Source organism: Lissotriton vulgaris, chromosome 3_2 (genome assembly GCF_964263255.1).
Source record: "Lissotriton vulgaris chromosome 3_2, aLisVul1.2, whole genome shotgun sequence".
Classification (NCBI taxonomy): Eukaryota; Metazoa; Chordata; class Amphibia; order Caudata; family Salamandridae; genus Lissotriton; species Lissotriton vulgaris.
In genome coordinates, this window is record NC_141690.1 from 288,778,467 (window position 1) to 288,804,341 (window position 25,875).

General features: G+C 48.7%; 1 protein-coding gene across 1 annotated transcript in view; it reads left to right on the forward strand.

Moving 5' to 3' along the window:
- The first annotated feature begins 912 nt into the window (after nt 1-912).
- Nucleotides 913-25,875, forward strand: part of HTRA2 (HtrA serine peptidase 2) — a 95,955-nt gene continuing 70,992 nt past the window's right edge. Inside the window, exons 1-3 of the mRNA XM_086964402.1 lie at nt 913-1,313; nt 23,086-23,290; nt 25,661-25,855. Of these exons, the coding sequence (XP_086820528.1) occupies nt 934-1,313; nt 23,086-23,290; nt 25,661-25,855 (780 nt within the window). The 5' untranslated portion in view covers nt 913-933. The remainder of the gene's footprint in view (nt 1,314-23,085; nt 23,291-25,660; nt 25,856-25,875) is intronic.

The following is a 25,875-nucleotide window of genomic DNA, read 5'->3' on the forward strand; positions in this document are numbered from 1 at the left end:
ACATTTTGTTTGCTTTCGATACTTGCACAAGTGCCACCATTGCCTCCGTAACGTCTGTTCTTGTGTTTGAGTGTCCTCCATTTATTGGAGTATTATACCTCTACTTGTACTTTATCTTCTTTTGTAACTTACACACTTGTCACTTTCTCTTCTTGTAATGCACCGTTTGCTCCTCTTGTATTTTGTTTGCTCACAATTGTCACTATTGCCTCATGTAACGTTACGTTTGCTTTTGTGATTTGTTCCCTTGTAATGTTCTCATTTCTCAGTTCTGTTCCTGTTGTGAAGCCTCTGACACCTTCGGGTAAAGTCCGCGCTATATAAACGCATCAATAAATAAATAAATAAAACCTTCGCGCTATATATATATATATATATATATATCTGCAAAAAACAAACAAACATGTTAGTGAGAAGATGAGTCGTCAATCTGCCAGACGGCTGTCCCTTCACGCCGGAGCCGCTCGGCCCTGCTCCTCTCCTCAGGCGGCCCCGTGAGCGCCCGCCTCACCCTGCGGCCGCCATCTTGAGACGGGCCGTACCACCTCCGGGTTCGAAGAGAAAAGGGGAAAGACGACTTATTTTCTGGAGATGATTAAAGAACAAACGACTGTTCTATTTTTGAAAGCATTCTATTTAGATTGCGCTGTCCTGCTTTATGTTTAACGTTTGCTAATCCTTCGGTAGTGTTCCGCTGCAGATATAACTTGTTTAAAGTGATTTCTGTCAGCCCCCTGCCCCCGCCTGTGCCCGCTCCTTCCTCACCCCGCCCGTCCACTCCAAGATGGCGGCGCCCTGCGGCCCCGTCCGCTCCACTCCAAGATGGCGGCGCCCTGCGGCCCCGCCCGCTCCACTCCAAGATGGCGGCGCCCTGCGGCCCCGGCCGCTGTCCGTCCGTCTTCAGTGTCTCCGGCGCCGCTGTCAGTGCTCAGCATGGCGGGCTCGGTGCCGCGGGCGGCGCTCCGGTGCCGGCTGCTGCTGCGGGGGCTCTGCGGCGTGAGGAGGGCCGCGGTGGGGTCAGGTGAGAGCGGAGGGGCCGGGGACGGTGACAGCGGAGGGGGCGGGGCCCGGTCCGGGCTCTGGGCCTCGGTCCTGGGGGGCGCCGCGGGGGCGGGGCTGGGGCTCCTGCTGCTGGGGGGAGAGCGGAGGCGGTGTCTGCTCCCCGAGGTCAGCGCGGCCAAGCCCGTCCCCGCCGAGCCCCCCTCCCCGGTGCCCCCCGCCGCCCCATCCGGGCCCCGACACAAGTACAACTTCATCGCAGACGTGGTGGAGCGGTCGGCGCCGGCGGTGGTCTACATCGAGATCCTGGGCAGGTATGGAGACCCCCCCCCCATGGACCCTCCCTCCATCTCTCTTGCCCCCCCCATGGACCCTCCCTCCATCTCTCTTGCCCCCTCCCACCCTCCCTCCATCTCTCTTGCCCCCTCCCACCCATCTCTCTTGCCCCCTCCCACCCTCCCACCCATCTCTCTTGCCCCCTCCCACCCTCCCACCCATCTCTCTTGCCCCCTCCCACCCTCGCCCCCTCCCACCCTCCCTTGCCCCTTCCCACCTTCCCTTGCCCCTTCCTACCCTCCCTTGCCCCTTCCCACCCTCCCTCCATCTCTCTTGCCCCCTCCCACCATCTCTCTTGCCCCCCCACAATCTCTCCTGCCCCCCCATCCCTCCTGCCCCCCCTCTTTGCATCCCTCCTGCCCCCCCTCTTTGCATCCCTTCTGCCCCCCTCTTGGCATCCCTCCTGCCCCCCACCCTCTTGGCATCCCTCTTGGCATCCCTCCTGCCCCATAGCTGCCAGGGTTTTAGATGGCCTTGTGTGACACTTTCTGAATTTCAGTGTAATTATGAGTGACGTTTCAACGTCTGTCTAGGAGTGGTACTTTCTCATGAGTAAAATCACGCAATAAAGATGAAGGAAACATATAAATACCAGAAATTAAACCCATTTGATTATGGGGAAACTCTAAGAAGATCTTGAAACAAGTGCAAAGTAACTGGTCTTTGCAGCATGCATTTTAAAACTAGTGCTATGTGAAGCGCTCTGATACCCAATGTCTCATGTCTAAGTCCGTCATCCTCTCTCTGCCGCAGGTGCCGCTTAACCACATGTAAGAAAATTATCTCTGGCGCAAAAGCAATAGCCCACTGAGTGGTCTACATAAAATACAGTTCCAGATATCAAGGTACACGAGTCATCTGCAGGAACTTTTACACTCATGCACATCACCCCGTGCCCCAGCTCCACCTGAGGTGCGGCTGGACCAAAAGTAAGAAAAGGTTTGCCGTGGCTAAAGCAAAATCCCCCTGAGGGGGTCTACATAAAATATAGTTTGCAATGTTGTAATGCAAAGGTACACTTTCTTTGATGTTTGCACTACTATATGGTGAGAGACAACTCATAACTACCACTCACAGCCGGAAGCAAGGGCACTAAGTGCTTAGCAAAAAAGAGCCAACCCAAATAAAAAAAATTTGCTCTAAGCGGTCCACCCGGGTCAGCACACTGCTACCTACAGTCCAGCTTCTCAACCAGCATCCCAGATGACCTACCTAAGTAGTTAGTTAATTCTCTAACTCATGCACTTGACACCCACAGGCATTGATTGGTGGCAAGAGGCTGAGGCACACACATAGCCGAACGACAGAGAGAGCTAGGGCACGTCGCATCATTTCAAGAACGTCCTACGCGTCTCCTGAGAACACACTGACCAGACTACATAGGGCTGCCCGCTTCCAAGTTCTCCTGCTAGAAAATTATAAAGGGGTTCTGCCCAAAGTACCCTCCCATACCTGGGCAAGGAGCATCTCAAGGATGAAGAAGTAGAGAAGAAAGGTACTGAGGAATCAATTCAACATATATTTTTACAACAAGATATATTTAATTATCTTGTTTTTTAACAGTTATTTGTATCAAAATCAAATTTAAACACATTTTTTAAGGACATGTATACGTGTCACAAGACAAGGTGGTACAAAACAACAAGGCCCCCACAACGCTAAGGATGCCTGGCCTCCACCGAGGGGGTGCCCAGGAGTGGACGCCTCACAGGGAAAGCCAGGATGGGTTCCACAGCGGTATTCGTACAAGCACCTTGAGACCCTTGCGAGTGAGTAGTGCGCTATACAAGTATCAATTTACATTTACAAGGTAATCAGAATATTACAAAAGTTCACTATATATACAACCTACATATACAATATATACATTACATGTACAACAGTGTAGCCTACAAAGAAAAAAGGAAAAAAAATAAATTTTTACAATACCCACTCCTAATTTAGAGTGGTATATCACCACAGAGGAAGTCCTCACAGCGCCTGGGTTGTAAATTCTCCTTAACAAAGAAATATATATTAATCAGGGCGCCAGAAATCAAACACAAAATACAAATATATGGGGACTCCTTATCACAAAGGTGTCGACGCGGTCGCGTTTCCCACAGTTGTCTCTTTTGGCTTCATCAGGACATGGGTACTTGTAAAAATGATATAATCCACACAGGGTAACTACTCCTGGGGAAAGTGAAAGCTTCCTTGTCTAGTGCACACACAGCGGGCCCACCGTTAAATGAGGGCATCCACTCTCACTTTCAAGTGTTCACATGCTCGCCCACTTAATGGAGATGGAGCTGTCTATATCGAGGTACTCCTGACCACTCCTTGTTCGTGGATCGGGAACAGGAAAAAACCGCACTTCAGGCTGCAAACATCCGCGTAGTCCAAGTTCTCCTGGCCACAACTACTCCCTTTGTCAAACGCTGTGGACAGGGCATTGAGGCTCAGCAGCAGCTGTGCTTTGGGCTCCACATGGGGTTGGCGTGCCGGGGATCTTGAATTTAAATGACAGCATGGCAGTATGAGCAGAGCCATTGCCTCTGCAGTCCCACAACTTACTTTAAAAACTGCAGACACCCGCTTATGCCTCCGCAGGCAATAGAAGAATGTGACATCCACAGGTTCCTCTGCTTATCACTGTCTCATACACAACCTCCCTGGGGTCAGCTATGTTGTCTTGGTAGTGGCCATTAGGTGCTTACCCCCTGACATCACGGAGTTAGAGGCGCTGCAGAAATCCAAACCTTACAATATTGAAACATAATAGCGCGTTAACTCAGCCAGCTCCTAATCCTGCGTGGAGCAGCGGGCTCGCTATGCCAGCTTAATAGTTTCACTATGATTCAGCATAGCAGTGCTAGGTCTTGACGTCCGAGGCAGGCGCTATGCAAAGGCGCTTTGCTTATAATGGGTGACTTTGCACTTCAGTGCGGTGATGCGGATCACACACTGAAATGCGTAAGTCTAAGCCTGATGCGTGGTATGTGGCAGGGCTGCTGCCCCCTCCTTTGCATCTATCCTGCCCCCCTCCTCGAATCCCTTCTGCCCCCTCCCCACATCTCTCCTGCCCCCCAACAACAGGAATGGTACCCAGCGAGGTTCTAACTTTTGAGAAACCGGTCCTTAAGGAAGCCAACCAAGTTAAGAGGAAACACACATTCAATAACCTGATGAACAGCATCCATAAGGCCATCTCCTCCTTCAAAGATGACAGCTTCATCATCAAGCCTGCGGACAAAGGGGGAGCCACGGTGATCCTCAACATTACTGATTATGAACAGGAATACACACAGCAATTGAGTAACACCAAATACTATGAGGAGTTGGACATCGAATCGTTATACTCCAACATACCTCAAGATGAGGCACTAGGAGTGATGGAATATGTGCTAGAATCAAGAGATCGCCCGCATCAAGTTCCTACGGGATTTATCACAGCCCTTGCCAAACTGTGTCTAAAGAACAATTTCTTTAACTTTATGTTTAAAGTATTTTATTGAAGCAGGGAGGGGTAGGAAACAACAGGGTAGGAAAAAGAAAGATAAACCACAGGATCCACACAATCGGTGCGTGTGATACAGCAAATACAGCAAAACAGTTACATCTTTTCAATAGGCTTCATACGACTCAGGAGCACAGCTTCCGCGCCTGTGGTCACATAAGGATAACAAAGGGGGGGGGGGGGGGAGGGAAGGACGGGGGAGGGGGAAGGAAGGACGGGGGAGGGGGAAGGAAGAGAAAAATAGGGGGGGGCAAAGAAAAAGAAAATAAGGGGGGGGGGAAGGGGCAGAGAAGCATCCCCGCTCCAAAAACCTACTTAACCATACAGAACCCCCCCAACTACCATACCCAGACCCACCCCCTGTACTGTGCCATTACCATCAGTTCTCTCTTCACATCGACCCTCCAGTAATCCCCGCTATGCAATGCCAGCCCCGTCCGATCCGACAGGCGGGTCTGGTGGCGGCGTCAGCCGTAGCAACCTAAGATATCTGGGACAGGTAATCTCCTGAAACTCAGAGCACAACAAGCTATGAAAGGGCGCCCACAGTTCCTCAAAAGTATCAGTGTCTCCCAGGGCCACTAAGGACATCTTCTCCATTCCAAGGACATGCCATAATCTATGCAGCCAGCCAACTACAGAGGGAAGTGTGGTAGAGCGCCAATGTATGAGAATATTTTGCACCGCTGACCCCAGAGCAATCGCAATCTGTCTGCCCCTCCTGGACCTGAGGGGATACATCAACCCATTTGGCAATCCCAGTAGAACGTAGGCAGGGAACCTCGGCAACTCTATCTCAAAACATTTGTCCACCTCACCCAGGACCTCTTCCCAATAAGGAGCCAGAAGGGGGCATTCCCACAGTATGTGTGTAAGTGTACCAGTATTGCCACAGTTGCGCCAGCACGTCCCTGGTATTGCCCTGTCCATCTCGTGCAGTTTCTCCGGGGTGCGGTACCAATAGGTCGAGATTTTGGTGAAGGTCTCCGTAAGACCCGTGTGATAGGCCGAGTGGCGCGCGCGGAAGGAGATGTGTTCCCATTCCTTGTGGCTCAACACTCGCCCAAGCTCCCGCTCCCATCTTTCCCGGCCGGGGTTGTGAATGTGGAAGGAGGGGGGCTGCAGCATTTTATACAGATCTGAGATCAATTTAGTGTCCGACGTGCGAGTGATTAACCAGCGCTCATATACCGTGATCTCCCGGTTTGCCGAGTCGCGCACCTGGGGCTGAAGTGCCCAGTGACGCGCCTGCATGTATCGCATGCGCTCCGTCTCCGGGAGGCCATAGTCCCGCCGCAGATCCTGGAAGGGGACAACTCCCTCAGGGCTGTACAAATGATACAAGGCGCAGCAGCGGGCCGCCCGCCAGCGTTCATAAGCGCCGCTCTCCATCCCGGGGCCGAAGTCCGGGTTGCCAATGAGCGGCGTAAAGGGAGAGGGGAAGGTAGTAAGCTCATGCCTAACGGCCACCGAGTCCCACGTCCGAAGCGGGACCCGCGTCACCATAGACGCGTAGAGGTTGGGGGGTCGATGGGCCCGCCTCAAGAATGGTACTTCCTGTAGCGTCCTACCCGCCACCGCTTGGTCCTGGAACAGCCAGTGCTTATCAGACTCCCACCGGCTCCATTCCACCAGATAGCGGAGTTGGGCGGCCTGGAAATATTTCCGCAAGTCCGGTATCCCCAGCCCCCCAGAGTCGGGCGCCAGCGTAGCGATGCTCCTCTTAATCCGCGGCCTATGCCCTGCCATATAAACCGCGCGATGGCCGACTGGGTCTCCGCGAGCCACCCCGTGGGGGGCTGGAGCGGCAACGCCCTGAAGAGGTAAAGCACCTGAGGCAGGAGGGTCATCTTCACCGCCGCCACCCTGCCTAGCAGCGACAACGTGCCCTTGTCCCACCGGCCAAGTTCCTCCCTGATTTTCGTGCTCAAAGCCGCATAATTGACCGTGACCATCGCCGGAAGGGAAGGCGCCAACAGGATCCCCAAATATGGAATCCGGTCCCTGGACCAGCTCAGAGGGTAAAGCCTCTGTAGTTCCGCTCTGGTAGCGCTAGCAAGCGAAATGTCAAGGGCGGCTGACTTCCCTAAGTTCACCTTGAAGCCCGCCACCTCGGCGAATAAGTCCAATTCCGCAATGCAAGCCGGTAGCGACCTCCGCGGGTCATCTAATGTCAGAATGACATCATCTGCGTACAGGCTAATCGCATGACGGAATTCACCCATCTTGACTCCGACAATGTCGGGATTCTGCCGAACCCTTTGAGCAAATGGCTCCATGTATAGGGCAAAGAGCAAAGGGGACAGTGGGCACCCCTGTCTCGTACCCCGTTCAATGAGAAAGGGCCGAGAGCTGCCTCCGTTCACTCGGACCACTGCGGATGGGAACCAGTAACAGTTGAAGATCAGATGACGGAACTTCTCACCTATCCCGAACTTGCCTAGGACCTTCTCTAGGTAGGGCCAGTGTACCCTATCGAAAGCCTTCTCCGCGTCTATAGACAAGAGCATCCTCTCCCCTGGGATCCTGGAGGCCTTCTCGAGAATGTGGGTCACCCTCTTTGTATTGTCTACAGTTTGCCTGCCAGGCACAAAGCCCGCTTGATCCGGGTCAACCATGCCCGGGAGGTGCAGTGCCAGGCGTGCCGCTAATATGCTGGTGAACACTTTCAAATCCGTGTTCAGCAGCGAGATCGGGCGGTAGGACCCACAGGCGGTCCTGTCCTTGCCCGGTTTCGGGATCACGGAGACCGTGGCCTGAAGAAATTCGGAGGGGATGGCACCCGGTTCCGCAAAGGTGTTGAAAAGGCGGGTCAGCAGAGGTGCCAACTCCTGACAGAAGGTCTTGTAAAACAGAGGGATAAAGCCATCCGGCCCCGGGTCCTTGCCCGGTTTGAGCCGGGATATCGCCGTGACCACCTCCTCGACACGGATGTCACGTTCCAGATACTGAGCCTGATCTGACGTTAACGACGGGAGCGGCACCGAATCCAGATAGTCCACCTCAGCCTGGGCAGAGGGGCCCTCTCCAGTGTAAAGGTCAGCGTAAAAGCTACGAAAGACGTCTGCTATTTGCTCATCAGCCGTGACCAGACCTCCGGTCGAGTCAACCAGTTCCTTCACTCGGTGCTGTTGGTGCTGCACCCTGAGTTTGTTGGCCAAGAGCCGCCCGCACCGATCCCCCCGTGTAGCATTTGTGCTTCAGGCGAAGCATCGCATACTCCGCCCGGTCCATGTCCAGGGCGGCCAAAAGTTTTCTGGCTGCCTTCAACTGCCTCCAAACCCTGGGGGCCCCTGTCCTATGATGAACCTGTTCCAGCTCCTTCACCTGCCGGGTAAGCTCGTCCCTTTTGAGCTGTCGATCCTTATTCTCAGCCGAGGAGATAGCTATAAATTCGCCCCGGAGCACGGCCTTCAGGGCTGCCCACTGTGTCGCGCGAGAGGTGTCCTCGTTATCGTTCACACTCTGGAAATTCAAAATGGCCGCGCGGATCTGGTCCACTGTCGACCGCCTATGCAAAAGCGTGTCTCGGAGCCGCCAGACCCCTCTCGGCCGAACCATCGGCGGCAGAGTGAAAGCACCCTCCACCGGTGCGTGGTCGGAAAGAGAGAGGACTCCCATATCTGCACTCGAAGCCAAAAGGAGCATTGGACCCGACACGAGTAGATGGTCCAGTCGCGCATAGGACCTGTGAGCATGTGAAAAGTAGGAGTATGCGCGGGTGGTGGGGTGAAGGTGGCGCCACATGTCATGCAAGTCCAGCTCCTCAAGTCGAGTGCGAATCGAGCTCGAAAGCTCACCCAACTGGTGGCGCCGCTGCACAGACCTGTCCATTGCCGCGTCGTAAACTAGGTTCAAATCACCCCCCAGTACTATGTGCCTATCAGAGGTGGATGCCACGTCATCTAGTGCCCTGTGCAAGAATTGGTCCTGGCGGTCATTGGGGCTGTAGAGAGTGCCAACAGTCAGTACTAAACCCCCCACCTTAATCCTATATGCCAGAAGTCTCCCCTTCTGTTCCGCTATTTTGTGCAATACCTCTCCCCTGAACCCCCTAGAGAACAGGATCGCCACCCCTGCCGTTTTAGAAGCGCTAGAGGAGAATAGCTGCGTGGGGAACTTGGGGGTACGCATCCTAGAGCAGTCCTTAGCCAGCAAATGGGTCTCCTGCAGCAGGCAGACATCCGCCTGGGAGTTCTCTAACAAAGATAACACAGCCCGCCTTTTAACCGGGTTATTCAGCCCTTTCACATTTAAAGTAATCACCTTAAGAGCCATCATGGAGGGGGATCACTGGAGCACACATCAAGAAGCAAAGCCCAGCGGGCAAACATAGGAGGCGCCACACGAGGCCTCAGCACAGAGCATCTACGAACATCCCCATGGCACAGTACAGTCCCCGAACCCCAACACCCCGCAACTGGAAAAGCCCCCCCCTCCCCCTGGGACCCCACATGTCCAGATCCATACCACCCCCAACAACAAACCCCCCCGCTAGTCCCCAAATGCAAAACATCCCCCCGCCGGTCCCATTCCCGTACCCCACTTCTCAAACTTTGCAGAAAAGACATTGTCCCAGTCCGGTCCTTATCGGACAAGGCCGTGGTAAATCAGTCTAGTGGACGTCCAGCCACCACCTCCAGCACTCGCCATTCCTCCCCGCCCTCCCCCCGTATCCCCGCACCTGCAAGAAGAAAAAGCTAGAGCAGACTCCCCCCGCAGTAAGTTCAGGCCGTCAGGGCCACTTCACCATTCGCCGGCACTCTGGAGGCCTCCTGGATGGCGGCCGCCATGTCCGCCCGGATCGTGGGCGAGCCCGGTCGCTCCGGTGGCGGAGAGCTCCTCTCTCCCACCTGCTGCCATCCGTCACGAGTGCTTCGTCTACGACACGGTGCCGGGGTGTCCGTATCAGATGCTGTAAGGCCCAACACCGCGCAGACATCCTGGAGGGACCGGAGCTGGTGCAAAGTACCGTTCCATCGAAAAATCAATCGGAAAGGATGCCCCCAAGAGTACTGTGTCCCTTGCTCCCGGAGGAAGTCGGTAGCGATCTTGAACGATTTCCTCTTTTGCAGCGTGACCGTAGACAGGTCCTGATACAGGGCCACCGGGTGGTCTCGGAAGCGGAAAGGCTGCTGGCCACGCGCTTCTCGGAGGATCCGCTCCTTGAGGGGGAAGTCCGGGAGGAAGGCCAGAATGTCCGGGGCGGGCGCCGTGGCTCTGCGGGGGCGACCCACCCGATGTGCTCGATCCACACGGATCAGAAAGTCTTCCGACTCCCCCAGAACTGCACGGAAGAGGGCCACCAGGTATGCAGTCACGTCTTCACCCTCCTCACCGGACGGCACGCCACGGACCCTGATGTTATTCCGCCTGGAGCGGTTCTCGAGGTCCTCGGCGTGGGCTTGCAATTCAATCTGTTGTTCCCGCAGCCGCAGGACCTCCTGCTGCAAATGGCTGATCTCTTCGTCTCTAGAGTGGCCTGTTTCCTCCATGGTGTTGACACGCTCCCCCAGGGAGTCCATCTCTCTCCGTACTTCACGGACCTCCCCGGCCACTTCACGCTTCAGCGTTTGAAAGTCCTCCCGCAGGGAACTGAAGAGCGACTCGAGAAATGATCTTGTCACCGGGGGTTCTCTGCCATCTGCACCCCTGGCCGGGGCCGGGGAGGTCGTGGTGGGCTGGGTGCCCCCGCTACGCAGGGCGCCGCGCCCCAGCATGTCCGGCAAGGTCCGATAACCCCTTCTCTGTCCTCTAGCGTTCGACATTTCAGCTGTGTAGGGGACGCCGAGGTTTTCCGTCCGGCACAGAGGGCAACCGTGCCGTCGCAGCTATACACCAGACGGGGACAGCGCCACACCAAGAGCACTAGGAAGGCCGAGCCGCCAGGCCGGGGTGCACTAAATGGCCGTCCTGTAATAGCAATAGGCCAACGTCCAAGATGGAAGGCCTATCCTCCGCTCGGGTCCGGTAGCGAGAAATCCAGCCGGTAGGCAGGCTCACGAGGCGATGGTCGCCGGTGTCAGCAATCCCGGGGAAAGATCCGCTCCAGGAGCACAAGGCCGCCACTCCACCACCAACGACCGGCCGGAGCGACCTCCCAGGACGAGCCTCTTCAGACCACGGACCAGCGTAGCAGTTCGATGCCGGCTCCGCCTCCGCCTACCTCCTCCGCTCAACTCCGCTCCCTGCATCCGCCGCTGGCCGGCTCCGCTTCGCTCGCGAAGTCACCGCCGGCTCCCACTTTGACAGCACAGGCACTGCAGCGGGCCTCTCTTAGGCGGCAGAGCGCTCCGTCAGGTTCCGAAGCCCGGAAGTCTCGCGGCTCCCGGCTCACCCACAGGCCGCTCAACGGGCTCCGACCAAGGCTATTCCGGGCAGGATCTCACCCCCGACGGGGCAAACAAGGCTCAACAATCGGTCCACACCTCCACCGGGGGCTCCAGGCTCAATCACCGCGTGATCCGGGGGGGAATCAGCAGTTACGAGCGGCGCAGGATTTCAGGGGTCCGGGAGCTCTCGGCGAGTGCGACCTCTCAGCCCGCCATCTTGGCCACGCCCCTCTTTCTTTAACTTTAAAGACAATCTTTTCCTCCAAATTTCTGGAGTAGCAATGGGGTGCAGTTTTTCACCAGAAATAGCCAATCTGGTAATGTCACAGTTCGAACAAAAGTGGATATATAGCGACACCAGCCCATTTAAACATCATGTGGAGTTTTGGTGTCGCTATATAGATGATGTTTTCATGATTTGGAATGGGGATAATTCCCTGTTAACAGAGTTCCATAATTGGCTTAACTGTAGAACTCAGGAATTTAACTTCAATGTTACGAGTGACAAGGAAAAGATAAACTTTTTAGATGTATACGTTCAACACGAAGAGGGTAAACTTATTGTTAATCTGTATACCAAGCCTACAGACCGTAACACTTTGCTACATTTCACGAGTAGCATCCCCGTACTCTGAAAGAGAATTTACCGTACGGTCAATTCCTCCGGGTCAGGAGGAATTGCAGTAATAATACTTTTTCCATGCAGAAAGACTAAAAGAAAAACTTTTACATCGGGGTTACCCTAAAAGATTAGTAAACGTTGCTCTGAAAAGAGCCTGGTATACCCTGAGAGAGACACTTATGGTACCAAAAACTAAGGATAAGGATGCCCCTCGACGTGTGTTGATCTTTGATCCAAGGGCCAATAAAGTCAAGAAATTGATCCAAAAAAATTGGAAATTAATAGAAGACCTTGGTATACCTAAACCTCTCTTTGCATTCAAAAAAGGAAAGAACATTAAAAATCAACTCGACGAAAGCGACAACTAGAACAATGCGCCCTCCAAAAGATATTAGAGATCTCCTCAGACTACCTCCAGTAATTGGACATTTTAGATGTCACAATTGCTTAGCGTGTGATTTAACCAAAGACACTAAAGAAATTGTAATGAATGGAATCACACATACTCAAAGATCATTTTCGAATTGCAACTCTAAAAACATAATCTACTGTATCAAGTGTCCTTGCAATACATTTTGCATTGGACAGACCATTCAAGCAGTTAAAACTCGTATTCTACAACACAAATCGAGAGTGAAATGTAAAACACCAGGGGCCCCTTTAGTAAGCCACTTCCAAATGTATAATCACTCAGAAAAAGACATTGAGTGGTCGGTACTTTGTATTGTAACCAATGCTAACAGAGGCGAGACAGAAATCAAATTGAATCGATTAGAGGCAAGAATGATGGAGAAATACCAAACATCTAAAACTGGCCTGAATGATAGAGATGAGATCTGGGCATTGTTATTATGAAAATGTTTTTTCCATTTTGAAAATATAATTGGCTTGCTGTCATATACATTGTGGTTATGTGAAATTTAAAACAATGCTTACATGTTCTGAGATATATAATTGATTGAAAGATTGTACGAGGTTTGGGCAATGCACGGGGCTATAAGGTAGTTTTTCAACTTATGAGACATATTTTCTTTGCATTTTTAAAATTATTTTTGTATTGGGATTAGTAATTTGTTTTGGCTGAAATTATATGAGCGCTTAAAAATCAGTGTCTCTACTATAGAGCATCCATTACAATCCCACAGCAAGAGGCAGTCTTTCCTCAGTTTCGTTTATTAGTTGGGATATACTTCCAGTGCCCTTTTCTATGTCTGATGAGCGATCCGAGGCTCCTGGTAGTCCGGTTTTTATGACTAATCCGGAAGTCGCGCAGAGGGTAAATCACAGCGGTATGCGACTCGGTTGAAACTCAAGACTAGGTTGGAGACGTTAGAGGATATGACACTCTACACGTAGAGCGGAGGTGAGTGTCGAATCTAGCCTTCAGTGAAGGTCCCTAGTTAGAGTATTAACGGGTTTCGACTACCAGAAGTTATACTTTAAAAGTGCTTAATGTAATTTCAGAATTGTTGGCGACTGGGTGAAGAGTGAGCACTTGCGTATTACAGACTGTAGGTTAGCACACATTGAGGTCGATTCCGATTCGGGGAAAAACCGCTCCGAATAGCCGTTCGGAGCGTTTTTCCCATACGAATCGTACCCTGCAACCTTCCCCGTACGTAAGACGAAGTACGATTGGTACCAGGAGCAGGACTCCGTACGAATCGTACAAAGACCGTACAACTCTAATCTCCCCACGAATCTCCCTCGGAACCCGCTGTACGCGACATCTGTACTGTTCACGGCTGCTTTTTCCGACCCGGCAAGTACGATTCGTGTCGGGTACACACCGTACAACCCTTTTTCTACGGGAGCGGAAAACGACCGTAAAAGCAGAGTTCGCCCCGAAACAGGTACAGAAAGCCCCCCCCGGGTACGGTGCGTACACCCCATGATCGGAGGGGTACGGTGTGTACCCCTGCCATCACTGGGTGTATGCACCGTACCCCGCGATCTCAGGGTGTACGCACCATACCCCATGTTCGCTATGTGTATGGTGCGTACACCCTGCGATCGTGGGGTACGGTGCATACACCCCATGATCGCAGGGGTACGCACCGTACCCCTGCTATCATGGGGTGTACGCACCGTACGGTGTGTATGTGATTGTGTGCTTTTCCGTACGAATCGCCCTTACCTGACGTGGACCGTACGAATCGCGTCCTCATACCCCGGTCCTGATCGTACTCGTCGGGTCGTACGGCATGTGTACGAGTCGTACGGTTCACTGTTTCAGCCTTGCAATATGTACGGATCGCGCCGATTCGGAAGGATTGACGGAATACGGATCGTACTACACGAATCGTACGGACGGGTACGAATCGTACGGCGATGGCTCCAGATAAAAATCGTACAGACGTTTTTTTCCCAAATCGGAATCGACCCCATTGTGTTATAATATTGGAAAACAGCTTTGTTCTATATTGGGTGATATCTTAATGAGAGGGTAATCTTTGATATCTCTCGTCCTCCTTTAGTGTGGTTTATTTACGGACTGAAAAGGATAAAGACATTCCATACGTCAGGTGGATTTTTGTAGTAACGGTACGACTTCGAGGGTTTTTGGGTCACAGTGGTGTGAATCGATAAGTTTGCCATGCACAAAATGTATTTTAGGCCTGCACCATTGGAGAGAGGATATATTAACTACGTTCTCACGCACGTCTTTAAATAAGTTTCTAACCAACTCACTTACACGTGGAGGGTGTTAGATTGGTTTCAATAATTTTTGCCCTATACCTCGAGGTACTAGACACATCTCTATTTAGTGTATTAATCTGTGTCTCTAGTTCTGTTATGTATATTGAGAATTTTATTCAAGATTTTGTATATTTGTAAATTAGCTATATTTAATCTCTTAGGTAGAGTGTTGTTTGCCAAAGTCCTGAAGGTGCCTGGAGTAATGAGAGGCTGAAACGCGTCAACTGTTGTTCTATTGCACCAACACAAGAGAATTCATGTAGAATATATGGAATTACGAGAAAGGAGCTTGATATAAAGGAAGGATAAAAGGATTAGACCTTCATAAGCTCCGTTGCATGTGTTTTTGGTGACCTGACTATAGGGAATGTGGTTATGTAATTAGTTGCGAACATCCCTCTTTGAAATAACTCTGGGCAAGAGAACCATGAGAGAGGTTCAATAGATTTTCTTGATTTAGTATTTTTTCATTTGTATTTTGTGAATTTGTATATAGATTGTATATACGTGTAGATATATTTGTTAAATGTTTGTATATATATGTGTTCAAAATAAGAGAAGAGGAAAAGAGAATTTATTTTCCCTGGCAAAAGATATGGTTTACTAAACAAAATATGCAAACCGACCTGTGACCATCTTTCTTTGATTTATTGAATTGGTTGGAGTGCATGTAGAGGAATGAAGTTTAAACATTGTTTCAAGGAAAGATAAGTAGTAGTATTTGTCCTATAATTAACATATATAAAACTATACCACAGGCATCACTTTTTTATTGAATGTTTTATACCCAGATGCCTTATGGTTTATTGGGTTCCCCCTGGTATACAGATAAACAGCATTCATAAGGCCATCTCTTCCTTCAAAGATGACAGCTTCATCATCAAGCCTGCGGACAAAGGGGGAGCCAAGGTGATCCTCAACATTACTGATTATGAACAGGAATACACACAGCAATTGAGTAACACCAAATACTTTGAGGAGTTGGACACTGACCCCACATAACTTCTCACTCGCATTAGGATAATGATGAATGAGGTGGCCTCTGAGCGTTGAATATCCGCCCATGAAGCATTATTTCTGGTCAACACTAATCCCAATGTGCCATATTTCTACCTCCTTCTGAAGATACATAAGGGCATTGTCCCTCCTCCTGGACGCCCTATCGTCTCGGGTATTGGCTCCCTGATAGAGCACCTGAGCCAGTTCAGTGACTTTTTCCTACGACCACTGGTGCTAGCCACACCTGCATACAGGGCTCGACAAATCTGAAAAATTGTACTAGTCCTGCAGGTCTAGTAACTTGGAAAATCCCCTTGACCGAACTGCAACCTATTTGACCTCTGTCTCTGAAAACGGAGCAAAAGTGACAAGTTAACAAGATTTAAAGGCATCTTCATTGCTCAGTCTCTTTGTGAGCAATAAAAATGCCTTTAAATCTTGTTATCTTGTCACTTTTGCTCCGTTTTCAAAGACAGAGGACAAAAGTTAGTTTGTCTTCCTACTCGCCGGAAAGGGCGAGTAGGCTCTAAAAATAGCTCGTCCTCATACATTCTCCCTCGCAAATGCGAGTGGATTTGTCGAGCCCTGGCATAGCTCAAGGAAACAGGGGACGTCCTCAATTCTAGTCCAGAAATCAATGACAACAACATTGAGGAAATCAATCTTCTCCTCATACTCGATGTAGAGGCATTGATTATGAACATTCCCCAAGATGCCACCATCAAAGTAGTGGAGAATCTCCTACGGGAGGCGGACCTCCCCACCAATATACCGACAGACTTCATTCTGGACTGCATCACCATCGCACTAAAAAACAACTTTTTCATGTACAGGGCCACTACTTACTACCAAGTACAAGGTACCTCTATGAAAAGTATGTTTGCGCCTAGTCCGGCGGGGCTGTACATGGCGCATTTCGAGGCAATATTCACAAATAGAGGGACAAAGAGCTTTTATACATAAGGTCCAGCACAGTTGCCCAAATGCAATATGAAAATTGAAGTTGTGCTGTTCCTGAATGATCTAGAATTTAGCAATATACAAAGGACATTAGGCTACAGAGTCAAAGAGATGGGAATCCATATCTTTGGAATGTAATGACCTCACACCCCCAGTTGGGTGTCATGCTTCATCGGGCTGCTCCTCGTATGGCCGGCGCTGCAATGCCTGACGGGCTCCTGAGGAAGGGCACTTTGGCGGAGATCTTTTTCCAAATAGCCGTTTGGTTACGTGGGGTTGAGAGATTTAGTAAGTGTAGATGAATGAGTGGTGTGTGATGTTTATGTGAGTTAAAACAGTGTTGGGAGTACCAGCAAAAATAACTTTAATTGTGGGGTCTCCCGCCCTGGTTAAAATAAAAAGGAAAGGCACAATGCTAAGTTAATGTCTTACGTGTGGCGCTCTTCCGTGTGGTTGGCCAACATGTTTCTTCGCAATTCTACAAGTCTAGAGGTGATTTGCCAGGACCTAAAGTTAAAAAACTATCTACACTAAGGTGGACCGGAAAACAATAATGAATTAATGTTTGGGATTTGTGCCATCTACCAACTGCTGCCGGTCCCGGCAGCAGTGGGTACGTCCTTGGACACATTGCGTACTACGCAAACTAAATGGGGAAGTTCCTAATATCTTGACGTGCCGGGGATTGATGAAGAAGTAGTATATCCCAAATAGGAAGCAGTACTACCAGCCATTACATAGTAAGTCATGGTGGCATAAATCCCAAACATTAGTTTATTATTGTTTTTCGGTCCACCTTAGTGTAGATAGTTTTTTAACTTTAGGCCCTGTGGCTCTACTACGCCTGTGCCGCCACATAACTTTCCAAGACCCTACAGATGGAAGACTCTTCCTGGGAACAATGTACCCACACGAATTGCAACACCAAGAACTGTGTGTACATAATCACATTCCCCTGCAAGCTCAGGTACATGGGGATGACTACTCGACCTATAAAAACCAGGATCAGCGAACATAAGAGCGTGATTCGCCGTGGCCTATCTGCGACAAAGATGTGCAACCACTTCATCAATAAAGGACACTCCTGTGAGGAGATACAGTGGACTATTCTTGAGGCGAATCAGGCATGGAGCAACGCCTCACTCAGACAGGAACAGCGATGGGTTCATCGCCTCCGTACAAACATACGGGACCTCAATGATGACATACCCTGGACGGAACTCTAGTTACACCCGCATGATTTTGTAGGGCGGGCTGGTACCCCATTCTCCTGTCGGGGCACTGTGCATTGAGAGACCTCTGGTTTTACTGCTATATGCTCATGAGGGTCACTCACAGTCTGGGGTTGGGTCCTACCATCACATACCTTGACTCCACCTCATCTTGTTACACTGTTACACATGCCCCTCATACCCCTTCTGGGTCTACTCGGCCTGTATCATTTCATACAAATGGAACTAGTCATTTCCACACTTGGAGGCCCCTACGGGCCACACAGACTCTCTTTTCTAATTTTGGAACAGCTACCCTTTATTTGCTATCGTGATTAATATCAAGAGCACGGGTAGTGAACCACAACCAGCTCCTAATCCCCCTCTTATTTGTTGAGACATAAATTTCAACTAGCAACTCTCCTGCATTGCCTTCTGATTTTCCTACTTTCACTCTCAGCATGAATGTTTCCTCTTCTACCGTGACTTTTTGCTCCGTGCTTCACTTCAGACTCTGACTGTCCAAATTTGCTTTTTTCTCTCTTTTTCTCTAACGCCTTTTTTCTCTTTAAATATAAATTGAAAATTTCCTCAAATAGTGGTTTCAAAATATTTTCTATATTCTGTGAATTCACACCCCTGAAGAAGCCCTTGTGAAGGGTGAGACATGTTGGCTGTTTTCCACATGTATACAAAGGACCTTTGAAAAATAAAACTTGTAACAAAAACTCACGTCTGAAGAATGAACTTAGCTTTGTGTACACTGTAATTTGTTGATTGTGTGTTACCTCTAAGCCTTTTCTCTTGAATCGATACCACTGCATTTTACGCCGTATCACACTACTCTACAACACTCTACTTTGCTCTATGCCCCTTTACGCCCCTCCACTGTACAACACTCTACTCCATTTCACTCTACACCACCCTACTGTACTCGACTTTACGCCTCTCTTCTGTACTCCATTCTATGACACTCCACTCAAAGATCCTCTATACCACCCCATTCTACTCCACTCTACAAAACGCCACTTTACTCCACTGTATTCCACGCTGCCTTTCCGCATGTACCACTCCGGTCCATGACACTCCATGCTGCTTTACTCTACTGTTATTCAATCTATCACACTCTACTCCACTCCACTCTATCACCCTCTAGGCCACTCCACTCCGCTACTCCACTGTAGGCCACGCCACTCTTCAGCCCTCTATTCCACTCCAGTCTACGATTCAACAGTCCATACCACTTAACTCTACAGTTATCTACTCTTCACCACTCCCCTCTATCACCCTGCACGTCACCCTACTCTATGCCACTCTACGACACTACTCCACTGTAGGCCTCTCCACTCGACAACACTCTATTCCATTCCACTCCACACCACTAAGCTTTATTCCACTATACTCCACTCTAGGCCACTCCACTCTACACCACCCTACTGTACTCGGCTTTACGCCACGCAGCTCTATGCCACTCTTCTGTACTCCATTCTATCTCACGCCACTCAAAGACCCTCTATGCCACTCCATTCTACTCCACCCTACAACACGCCACTCTACGCCAACCCACCTTACTCAACTATATTCCACTCTGTACCACTCCGGTCCATGACACAACACTCCATGCTACTTTACTCTTTACTGTTAATCAATCTATCACACTCTACTCCACTCTATCACTCTCTAGGCCACACCAATCTGACCACTCTATGCCACTCCAGTCCACGATTCAACACTCCCTGTCACTTAACTCTACTGTTATCCACTCTTCGCCACTCCACTCGATCACCCTCCACGCCACTCTACTCTATGCCACTCTACGACACTACTCTACTGTAGGCCACTCCATTCTGCAACACTCTTCCATTCCACTCAGCTGTATGCAACCATACTCCACTCTGACACTACTCCACTCTAGGCCACTCCACTCTACTTCACTATGTGCCAGTTTACGCCCCTCCACTTTAGAGCACTCTGCACCACTCCACACTACTTCACCCTACACCATGCCACTGCACTTTATGCAACAAAACTCTACCAGACTTTACTTCACTCTGACACTTGACAGTATGACACTTTACACTAGTTCACTTTACACCACCCTACTGCACTCCACTTTATGCCACTCCGCTCTACGCCCCTCTTTCTTCTTTACTCCACTCTGAAGCTTTACGCCACTCTATTCTACTCCACTCTACAAAACGCTACTCCACTCTACGCCATGGTCCTCCACTCTAGGCCACACCACTTTATAACACGCTACTCCACTCTTCGACACTCTGTGCCACTCCACTTTGTGCCACTAACTTTTAGCCAGGCTGGTGTACAACATTGCTAAGCTAGACCTATTGACTTTGCCAGTGCTTGTTAAACTTTTAGTAAGCGGGCCCAACAGGTCAATTGATTTATCTTGACCGGCTTTTCGATGCCTTTCTTCAGGTCCTTAGTGAATTGTATCCAGAGTCAACATGTTCAGGTCGACATCTGGGGTCAGCGCTCTTTTCCTTGCAAGGAGGGCCTTGGGCGTCCCCCACGGAGTCTTCCAGGCTTCCTTTAGGAAAAGCTTAGTGAAGTCAGGATTGGACATAGGCGGCCATGGCCAGTGCCGGCATCCCAGGCCACTCATCGGGAAGAAAGCATCGCAAGTCAGACTGAGCCTTTGCGTCGGTTGACTACAGCCTTCCGCGCTGTGAAGTCTCCTGTGTTTACCACCTTTGCTACGTGGTTGCCCGGAACTATGGAAATCAGACATATTGGAAGCGTCCAAGTCTATCCCTGAATCTTTTCGAGCCCTGAAAGTTCCTGATTGAGGTTCTGTGGAGCATTATTTATAGTCTGCAATGAAATTAGATTTTAATTTGTGTCCTCGAAATGTCCCCTTTGTTCAGACTTGCGTTTCACATTCTTATGCCTCTGTCCGGAACTCTCCTGAGAGTGCGTCGGGTCAATTTGGGTGTCAGTTCCGTCTTTTAGGGGCACATATCTCTTTAGTTGCGAAAGCTGAGGATAATGTGTTATGGATAAATTGCGCTACTCCGTTATCATTGGTGAGGCTGTCATCCAAACACTTATCCATTGGAAACGGTCTATTAGCTGTAGTGAACATTAGCTTGATGTCGGTAATTTGTTATGTAATGAACAACCCCCCTTTAAGTACATGTGGGGTTCCCTCCGTGGCCGCAGTGGTAGGATAGAGGAGTTACACAAGGCAAGTAATTTAAATTGGGTAGAGGGAAGGGGCAAGTTCCTACCTGTGATTACAGTAATGGCAACCACAACCTATCTCCCAGGACTGGGGCATCAGGAGGGGGAAGCCCCAAATAAAAGTTTGAAATTTCCCAAAAACATTGGAAAACCCCATATTTCTTTTAATTGATACGGCTTCTCTAGGGCCTAAGTGTCCGCTTCAAGGTAGTATGTTGAGAGGAAAGTTGACTGGTCCTCAAGCGGATGCACAACAGAGCCCATTGGATGGTCCTAGAGGTCTGCTGGCGCGTCCGCTCCACTAGGGAGTTCGCGCGTCGTCTGGTTTGGGCTCCCCCAAACTTAGGGGGAGGATGCAAGATCTGAGACCGTCAACAGGAGTGGGGTGCCTATGGTAGCGTCAGAGATCGCCAACCACTTGAGGTTGGGCCACAACATCGGATGTTGAAAGGCAAACAAGTTAAAAGGCAACAATAGTCCAAATATATATCAGCATTGATAGCTTATTTAATTTAAGCAGGCAGAAAATAAACATAAATGACTATAACATTTGAGTCTCAGGTATAGCAAATAAAGCAAGGCTCTATTCATCCTTGCGTGGGCAGGTCAGACGGTTCCAGCTCTATCTGATGTTTCAACAGTTGTGTAGGCTGCCTTCACACACTTTCACATCATATGTTAATTACAGTTGGGACATATGTGACCTTTGCTCCGAGCGCTCTATAGCGAGGTCTAGGGCTGGATGAGCAGGTAGTCTCAAGTCATTTATGTCCCAAGGTTCATTTCCCCTGAACTTATTCCTCAATCCTTTCAACTGCAGACACCCTTTGTGTCTGAAACTCCCAAACCTACCGCTTTTATCAGGCTTCATTTCTGGATAACTAAAAAATGTACGTTAAATTAGGGAAGCAATTAGGCTAATAATTTCTTCGAAATCCTGGTAATTCGATGTTTGTACTGGTTCTCGGCTTCGGTGATTATGAATACATTTTCTTTTAATATGTCAGCTGTGCTGCGGAATCATTTTACCAATTATTATATCTTGGTGGTTATGTAAAGCATACTACCTTACCATATAAGTAGTAACACAGTATCTTGAAATAGTCAAATTACCCTATCAAAGGAGTGCTGAATACATGCTTTGAATGTGCCCTGATATCCAATAAATTAGATTATTCACAGGACTTCTGTTGTGCATCCTTAATAGTTTGTGTAAATTGGTTTCTAATTGCTTTATGATCCTCTCTGCTAATTCAATGAACATGGGCCAGTTAATTCTTGAATTAAGTTTCACAAAATGGAGGAAAGAGTACAGAAATGGTAGCCTGGATGTTTTAGCATATCCACAAATTCACTATTAAGTAAATGTGTCTGCAAACCCTTGCACACTCCTGCACTGGTGGACACTGCCAGTATCCCATCTCTAGTGACACCTGCTGCCAAATTACTTAAAATAAGCTGCCAAATTCTAAATCGCAAATGGGTACTCGCTGTGCGCGGGAAAGGAGGAGCCAGCCATTTTTCTTCTTTTTTTTGTAGGACAACTAAAGAGGAGCCTTGACCTATTGTGTGTGATGATTCTCTCAGATGTCCTGACTTTGTGAGGTCATGGGTTGTAGTACTCTACGGCCAAACAGAGAATTGTGGAAACAAAATCTAGAACGTATGGACGAAACCTAATTTGGGCCCTGCTCACAATACTCTGCCAACCTAAGGTCATTTAACCTTTTGAAACATAATGAAATCATTCCTAAATTTGAGTATAGAGTCTTGTGCAGTGATAGGTCTGTGAGACTGCACTGAATACATTTTAAGTATGTTTACTTAATACATAATATGTAATTCAGACATGCACAACGTCTAGCTTAAAGTATACGTTAATCCTCTGTATCTCATTGAACCTCGTATGTTTATTAAAGATATCTTAGCCGTTGGCTAATGGCCCCTCTGATGATATAAGTTAATCCTCTGTACCCCGATGAACCTTGTTGCCTGTGTATTAAACATGCCCTATCAGATGGCTAATGGTGCCTCTGATAATGTTTTTCTCTGTATCCCAGTGAACCTTGTTGCACGTATATTAAAGATGTCTAAGCCAGCGGCTAATGGAGCCTCTGTTATATCTGTGGATGGCCTTTGGCTTCCTAGGGAGCAGGGAAAGTAATGATGGAGGCTAGAGTTGATGTGTGGCCTTTAACTCATTCAGTAGTCGCTGTTTTGTGGCAGGCACCCATTTTCTGGACGTGAAGTACCCCTCTCCAATGGGTCTGGATTTCTGGTCTCCAAGGACGGACTCATTGTGACCAACGCACATGTGGTGGCCAACAAAAGACGAGTGCGCGTGAAGCTGGCCAACGGGGAAATGTACGATGCTGTTGTACGCGATGTGGACCAGGTGGCAGACATAGCTACCATTAAAATCAATGCCAAGGTAAACAAGAGTTATTGACTCTGCGTTCACTCACCAAAGTTTATATGTAAGAACATTATTGGCGCTTAACTGACACCTTTGTCCCCCTCACCACCCCACAAAAAAGGGACAATCCTTTCCATGCAGAGTGTTGTTAGAAGGAGTTTAGTTTTATATACATGGAATTTATGAGATGGATTTGAGAAGAAAACCAATTCAAAACCTGGGTTTCTTGTTTTTGTTATTTATTGCATTTTACAAAGCATAGTTGGAAATATCACAGCAGGTGTTCCATTTAAGGTAACATGCAAAAAGTAGAATGCAGTCATATACAAGGAACAAGTAACAAAAATGAACACTAACCGGACGAGACAAACCCCTCTTTCGTATTCAGGTGTGCTCCTACATCACCTGTTTGTACATTGCTTATACCATCTATATTAAGTACAGTGCGTATTATAGTGATCTGTGGGTGAACAGTTCTCAAATTAAACCAGTCGGACCCTCAGATCTTAAGGGATTCACAGCCTTAATAGATACCGTTGGCAGCATTATAAGTGCATCAAGGGCGCAGCAGTGATGCGATTTTCCTTAGTTGTCTAGCTCAGCTGCTACCTCCTTCGGCTCCCCTGCTTCTTTTCCTATCAGATATTGCTGGCCAGCATCAATCCTATTGCTACCAGCTTCCTGCAGCTAAAACTGGTGTTGTGTACTTTTGTAGTGTTTTCACAGTATTACTGTTATGTGCAAATGCTTCACACACTACCTCTGAGATAAGCCTGACTGCTCGTGCCAAGGGGGTGAGCAGGGGGTATTTTATCCTGACTATAAGGAAGGGTCCCTTTTTGGACAAGGGTGCAAACCATCGCCAACTAGAAACCCCCATTTCTAACAGTCATCTACTCCCATTTTTCGACAAATGTCCACTGAGACTGATGTCTGCTTATACCAGATAGGTGAGCTACGGCACGAGGCAGAATTGAACAAACTAGCATTTCTTGACTTAGCCTCTTTGACAGCCCTATGCAGATGAGGACAATCGGGTATTCCTGATGACCCACTCAAAACCTGAAATAGTTTTAAAACTTCATAAATTGATTCTACCATCCTTTCTGGAGGTTGCCAGTCTTTCCTTGTCCTCGGCAAAAGCATCTCGGAAATGGAAGCATAAGAAAGTAATTTCCCTTTTGAAGAAAGCATCCATTGACGCGGCCTAACCTGAAAATTTCTGTTCCATCCCCTTGTTTCCTTTCTTAGCTAAAGTAGTGGAAAAGCACATAAACATTCTTTTGACTAAGTTTTTAGAGGCTAAAACAAAAATGGAATGGTGCCACCAAAGAAAGAAAATCAACAAATCCTCAAATCTGTTTTTAGAAACGTTCTCCCTTTATTTAATTCCACTTTTAAAATATAGAGTCCAGCAAGCAAAGCATCCAGCCCAATGCATTTCGTTCGAAATTAATTGAACTTCGACAGGGCTTATTTATCTTATTCTGCATTAGTTTTCTTACTCCATGAACTAGTGTCCGTAATTTCCATGTGCAGTTGGCCGTGTATGGCTTTCCATCATTCAATCAATTGCATAGGCATAGGCCAAATCTGCAGTCCCCCATTCGATACCTCTTTCCAGACTCTTAAAACAAGAGTTCCTCTGCTTTTACCCGCGACTTAACCGGCTTCAATAAGTCACAAATAACGATATATGTATTGGATGTCTTTTTTGTTAAATTGTTTTTCATATAAAATGTTGTTGTGATATGTTATACTGCACATTTTTGTCTGCTTGAAGTTTGTTTGTTAAATTGTTTTGAGGACAAGGATGTATTGATAACACAACATACGTCTTTATTCAGATTGAAAGAAATAACTAAGAATAAAAAATAGTGATAATAAAAGGTGAAAATAAATACACCGGTTCAAACTGAAATCAATGGGTTTGGCTATTTAGAAAAGACATGCAGCTTTCAAAAAATGCGAGGCACAGGCATATTTCTCTTTAACAAGTTCTAATACGGCCCTGCTTGTGCCTTGCCCCCTTGGGCCTAACTCCTCTTTTTCCTGATTTACTAAAGCCAGCATTGATGCTCTTGTGAACCACGAGCACTTAGTGTGCTGAGAAGCAAGACTTTCCCATGATTCAATCAGGATAACGACACGTAATTCTTTTCTTGTGCACATTTACCTCTGCACTTGCTTGTCCCTGTCTCAGTTGGCACTTAGGATGGTGATTATGAATTCTTGAGAGATGGACTTTGTGTTTGTTACCTTATTTCAGAGCCTCTGGTTCATCGTTTGCTTTACACTTCATTTCCCTCCAAAGTCCCCACAACCTTCGCCTGCTTTGGCTCCCCCCATGACATTTTTAATCAGTCTCTCTTGTTTCCCTCACAGCGCCCCCTTCCGACGTTGCCACTGGGCCGCTCATCAGATGTGCGGCAGGGCGAGTTTGTCGTGGCCATGGGTAGCCCCTTTGCGCTGCAGAACACCATTACCTCTGGGATCGTGAGCTCGACACAGCGCGGGGGCCAGGAGCTGGGGCTGTCTGGATGTGACATCCAGTACATTCAGACGGATGCCGCCATTGATGTGAGTACATACTGGCAATT